General features: G+C 42.2%; 1 protein-coding gene across 1 annotated transcript in view; it reads right to left on the reverse strand.

Moving 5' to 3' along the window:
* Positions 1–4899, reverse strand: part of abch1 (ATP-binding cassette, sub-family H, member 1) — a 60921-nt gene extending 56022 nt beyond the window's left edge. The window contains 3 exon segments of the mRNA XM_020520723.2: positions 215–368; positions 3137–3296; positions 4721–4899. Of these exon segments, the coding sequence (XP_020376312.2) occupies positions 215–368; positions 3137–3296; positions 4721–4899 (493 nt within the window).
* Positions 4900–5948: the final 1049 nt, after the last annotated feature.

The following is a 5948-nucleotide window of genomic DNA, read 5'->3' on the forward strand; positions in this document are numbered from 1 at the left end:
GGCCTGTGTTGGGCCTCGGTCGGACTGGGCCTGTGTTGGGCCTCGGTTGGACTGGGTCCGTGTTGGGCCTCGATTGGACTGAGTCTGTGTTGGGTCTGTGCATGAATGGAAGGTCCAAGAAGCTTGAGCTGAGATTGTGACAGGAAAAATCCTTCATTGGAGCTGCTTTCTCTTTAATTCGCGTAAATTTCTCATTTTATAAAATTTGCATACCTGAGATGTTTGACAAGTTTATTCTGTTCAGGAAGATCGAGAAAGTTTATGAGGAATGAGAGACGAGATTCAATGTTGTTGTGGGTCAGTCCATGAATTCGACCAAAGAACCAGAAGGTATCCCGAATAGTAAACTCACTGTATAAGGCTAATTCCTGTGGGAGATAAATCCAAATCAATAATTACTGATATCTTGCAGGAGAAATAATAAACTTTAACTCCACTTCATAAAATCATTGAAAAGTTCAGTATGGAAGGAGATGATCCAGCCCATCAGCTGTGTGCCAGCCCTGACAAAGCGTTATCCAGTTGATCCAACCCCCACATCCTCTCTCCTGCCCCAAGTCCTTGCAAACCTTTTACCTTTCAACATTTATCCCATTCCCTTTTGAAGTTATTGCTAAATCTATTTGCACTAAAATGATTTCCTTTTGAGACCTCTGGTTCTTCTGGCTAGCATCTCAGATCTATTCCCTGATGATTGATGCTTCAGCCACTGGGAATGGTTTCTCTTTAATTACACTGTGGTTTTAGACACCTCTCTCAAATCTCCGCTAACCTCCCCTGCTCTGAAGAGAACAACTCTGGCTTCTCCAGGCTATTGATGAACTGTAATCTCTTATCTCAGCATTCTCCCCACATCCTTCCAAAAGTGTGGCCCCTAGACTTGGACACAATACTTCACTGCGTGTTGTATAAAGGCACAGCTTAACTCTCTGGTTTTTGTCCTCTGTGTTTCTGGTTAGTTGGGATCCCAATACTTTTATGATGATACTATGGCTTTATGAGTGTTCTTTGTCTTGGATTTTTTGGAAGAGAGGTTTTGAGCCATAGATGATAAGCTGTCTCCTTCAAGCCAACAAAGTAAACAGCTTGTGAGGCCTTGGGTTTTTTTTAAAAAGCTGGAACAATAGAAGCAGCATGAATTGGTGGAATCAGGCTCCCATAGAACCAGGGTTTTACTTTAGCTTTCAGTATTTATTGAGGTTTTGAAGCTAGTTGTGGAAGCTACATCTTTCCCTCTGTTACAGCTAAAAGCTTGGGTTCTCTTCCTGCTACCAGAATTGCATGTGAGACAATCTGTTTTACTGACACGGCCTTTGCCAAGGACGTGTTTAGGGGATGTTACTATATTGGAACAGTTACTTTTTAGTAGTCAAATGTCTATTATTTTGTTAAATTTTCCAATAGAGGTCAAGTTATATCAATTCTTCTTTCTTTTGTTTGTATTTTAACTGGGGTTAAGAATAAAGTGCGTTTTACTAAAGTCGGGTAGTGTAACCAATTGAATAACATCTGGAACACAGCACCTTACAATTGCCTTTAAATAGAGTTACGGTCCAGGCCAGGGTGCTCTTGTTGAGATCAAAATCTCTAATTCCAGTTTGGGTTTAGGATTATTGGACTCAAAGGCAGTGAGTGGTGAGTGTTGGCGATTTTTATTTTGGGGATGTTGCATTCGTTTGGTTTAAACAGGGAGTGCCTTGTGTAATAATAGCTCTTTCAGTGACTGGGAATTTCCTGGGGGTGGAAGATGTCACTTTGGGAGTTTTACAGAAAGTGAGCAAGGCAAAGCTTTTGGATTTGGTGAACAGGTTGAGTTGGAGTTGTCTGTGTCTGTGAGGAAAGGGGAAATAATTGCAGCAGTAGCTCTACATTTCCAATTGCCAGGAATGCAATCAGAATCATTGGAGTTTGCTAAAATTCAATTGCAAATGAAGCAGCTGGAATTAGAGGGAAAAAGGTAAAGAAAGAATAGGCCTGGCAGGAAAGAAAAGAGAGAGGCAAAAGCAAAAGAAAGATAATTGCAGCAGAACAAACAGCAAAAGTATTAAAACAATTTGAAGATGAAAAGGAAATGAATCAGTTTGAGTTATGATTAAAAGCAGAAGAAAGGGAGAAAGAGAGATCTTTTGAACTGCAAAGGTAGGCAATGAAAAAGGAAAGTCAACTTAAAATGGCGAAGGTCGAAGGTAGGAGCAGTGATAGGGACAGTGATGAAGAAAGATCCCATTGTAGCCAAAAGCCTGGTGGGGATCTACGTAAATATGTCCAAATGTTACTGATGTTTGCTGAGAAGGATGTAGATTGGTAGGTAGAGCTAGTGCGGTATCTGCATCAAGGTGGGGCTCAATTAATACGTTCCCCCCTCGGGGTCACAACACTAAGGATGAACTGGTGACTTACATAAGTTCAGCATCACCTCCTTGTCCTTGCTGTCTGTGCCCCTATTAATAAAGCTCTCCAGGACACAGTATGTTTTGTCAATTACTCACTCGTCCTGTCCTGTCCCTGTGAATGCTCCATACACATATACACCCAGGTCCCTCTGCTCCTGTCTACCCTTTCGAATTGCACCCTTCATTTTATATTACATTTCTGCATTTATCCTTCTCAAATTAATCAATTCATAATGTTCTGCATTAACTTGCATGTGTCATCTGCCTGCCCCTCCACCAACCTGTCCTGTCCGTCTGCAGTTCTATATTCTCCTCCTCAGTTTACCATACATTCAAGTTTTGGATCATCTGCAGATTTTGCAATTGTGCCCTGTACTCAAATGTCTATATCAGGAAGAGCAAGGGTCTCAACACTAACCTGTCTCCAGCCTGAGAAACATCCATTAACCTCTGCTTCCTGTTTCCTGTCACTTAACATTTTGGATCTAGCCTGCTACTGTCCTTTTTATTCCATTAGCTCTGTTTACATACATGTCTGTAAGATTAGCATTTTAATCACATCAACAGCATGACCCTGATCAACTTCCCTGTTATCTCATTGAAAACCGGAGCAAGTCAGTCGCACATGATTTTTACTTCCCTGCTTTATGAGCACTTTCCATTTCAGTGCCTAAAATCACTGGCTATTACAGCCACTGTCTCAGTCATTTGTCTGAAATTGACAGAAACGTGATGGTTTATACCTGAGGCATGTATCCCACAATCCTGCCTGGTACCTGGTGACCTGGGAATGCTGGAGGCTTCCCCAGGATTGTAATAGTCCCCTTTGAGATATTTAATCTTCCCAAAGCACACTGGAAAAAGGTTGTTTTCCCACAGCCGCTGGGACCTAGCAGTCCATATCTGTGTGAGACAGATTTATGAGTGTCACAGTCCTTCCACATTCAACACATCGCTGCCAACTCATTGGGAAACATGATACTCTTCATCACCATCTGTGCTGTAGCGAGCTATTTCATTTAACTCTTCACTGTATGATTAAATTTAAATGAAACACTCTCTCCCCATTTATTACCATTGAAAATAAGCTGAACCCGAATAAAATGAGATTAAACACAACTGGAAAAATTCCATCTGATTTTGACTATTTTTATGGCAGGAGAGGCTAATGAAAGTTGGGCTGTGATTATTTTCTGTGTCTGAGCGGCACCCAAAACTCAGCAGTGATCCCTGATTTGAGTTGGGCAAGTACAGGAGTTGTACCCCCACCTTAAACAGGTTTCATGTAGGGGGACTGAAGGCTGCCTGAGGTTCTGACTCAGGCTCATTCTGTTTTATGGCCCCGGATTAGATACAAGGTGCCCAGGGTACACCCAGATAAAAGGAACAGCATTAATTCATTCTGAGGCCAAAACCTGATGATAAATTAACTAAAGTAAGCTTTTGTTTTAATGAACTTACAATTATAATACAAGAATAGAAAGTCAGGCTCCCATTTAAATGGTGAGAAATTACATTACTCTGCAGTGCAGAGGGAGCTGGATGTCCTGGTACACGAATCACAAACACACTGTTGCACACAAACAAAACATGGTTAGGAAGGGAAATGGAATCTTCCCGTTTATCGCAGAGGGACTAGAGTTTAAAAATGGGGAGTTTTGCTGTGGTTGTACGGAGCATTGGTGAGATCACATCCAGATCACTGTGTCTAAAGAAAGGATATAAATTCCTCAAATGTGATTCAGAGACGGTTCACTTGGCCACATTGCTGAGATAAGAACGTTACCTTATAAGGAAAGATGGGACAGTCTGGGCCTGTATCTGCTGGAGTTTAGAGGAATGGTGGGGGCCGGTAGTTATGTAAAATTCTCAGGGGAAATTCCCAGGGTGCACGCTGAGAGGATGTTTCCCTTTGTGGGAGGGAGGGACAACACCAGGGAACATAGTTTAAAATTAAAGCCTGTACCATTGAAACCAGAGATGAGAAGAACTTGATGAACACAGCAGGCCAAGCAGCATCAGAGGAGCAGGAAAGCTGACGTTTCGGAAGGGCCTTGGTCCGACTATCTATGAGAAGAACTTTCCTTCCCTCAAAGTGTCATGAACTTCTTGAGCCCCAGAGAATGGTGAAGGTGGGGTTGTTGAATATTTTTAAGGCAGAGGTGGATAGATTATTGAGTAAGAAGGAGAGGCAGGATCATGGGATTCAGCCCACAGTTAGTTACTGAACTGGGTTAGATGGGCTGAAGGGCCCACTCCTAATTCTTGTGTACCTACTTGCAAGACAACAACAATTTTTACCAATTGAAATCGAACAGGACACTTACATCTGGCCCTGTGGTAGTGTCAAGTTAAAGTTATCGAGTACATTCAGCTTCCCATAGGAGAGACAGACCCCTCGACAAGCAATGGCTGCCTGTTTGATGTCACAGTCTGTCCCTGGATACATCATCTCAGTGTCTTCAACTTTAAAACAACTGAAATTACAGAGAAACTCATTGTCCATTTTGGTAGAACTGCAAACAAATTCAAACGTAACGGGAGAGAATTTATCTTTATCAGCAAAAGTTAACACATATTTTAATGTACAACAATGAGTGGGGCCTGCACGTTAATTAATCAATTTCTCCATCAGTCACTGTCTCCACTCTCTGAGATATACAAAAGAAAATTACAGATTGTGATAATAATCGTGATTGTTCTTACTCATTGATTGATTCAATTACCAACAACAGCGATTGACCAATTACAGGATCCATTCTCTTTCAGTCGTGTAGAATCCCTGGATACTGGGATAGTGTGGAAAAAGGCATTGAGCTAGAAGATCAGCCAGGGATCCTACTGAACAGTGGAGCAAGTCTAAGGGGCCGAATGGCCTCGTTTTTCTCCGAATTCCTAGGTTCTTAATCAGGGTGGTTCCTGACCCACTGCTGAGCAGAAATCCCATTTATAACTTTCAGTGCTTCCTGCTGAAGCTCAGCTGTCACAGTGCCAGCATGTAATGTGATGTTTCTCTCTGGCACCATCTCTACATACCCACTGCAGCTTGCCTGCTCTGAGACATCCACTATTCAACTGAGCCCAATCGATCCCCCTCTCTGCTGCCCTTCTCTTTGCCCGTTGCCATCTTTAGCACCAAAACCTCATCAATACCTGAAACTGACCAGAGAGAAGTACAGACCAGCCATCACTGCAGTGACCACATGGTCTCCACCAAGTGACATTGTTTGGCTGTTACATGTGCAGTGCTTCGATACTCTCCAATTATAAATTAACATATTCTGGTAAATACTATACAAATAAATCAACCTTATAAATATTACTAGATAGTCTTCAATTCATACTGATTTCAATTTGTCATTTTGCATTTGTTGTCTCTTCTGCTCTCTCTTTCTCTCTCGCTGATGCCAAACCTTTGTCCAGTTTGACAGATGATCAGAAACTGCAAACAGCCAACTCAATGAGGAGGCGATTCCTCAGCCACATGGAGGGCTCAAAAATTCTAACAACGCTGTCTGTCTCCAAGCAAGGGGTTCCCTGCATGGGTACACTCTG

This window comes from Rhincodon typus, chromosome 9, assembly GCF_021869965.1.
Source record: "Rhincodon typus isolate 14 chromosome 9, sRhiTyp1.1, whole genome shotgun sequence".
NCBI classification, from domain to species: domain Eukaryota; kingdom Metazoa; phylum Chordata; class Chondrichthyes; order Orectolobiformes; family Rhincodontidae; genus Rhincodon; species Rhincodon typus.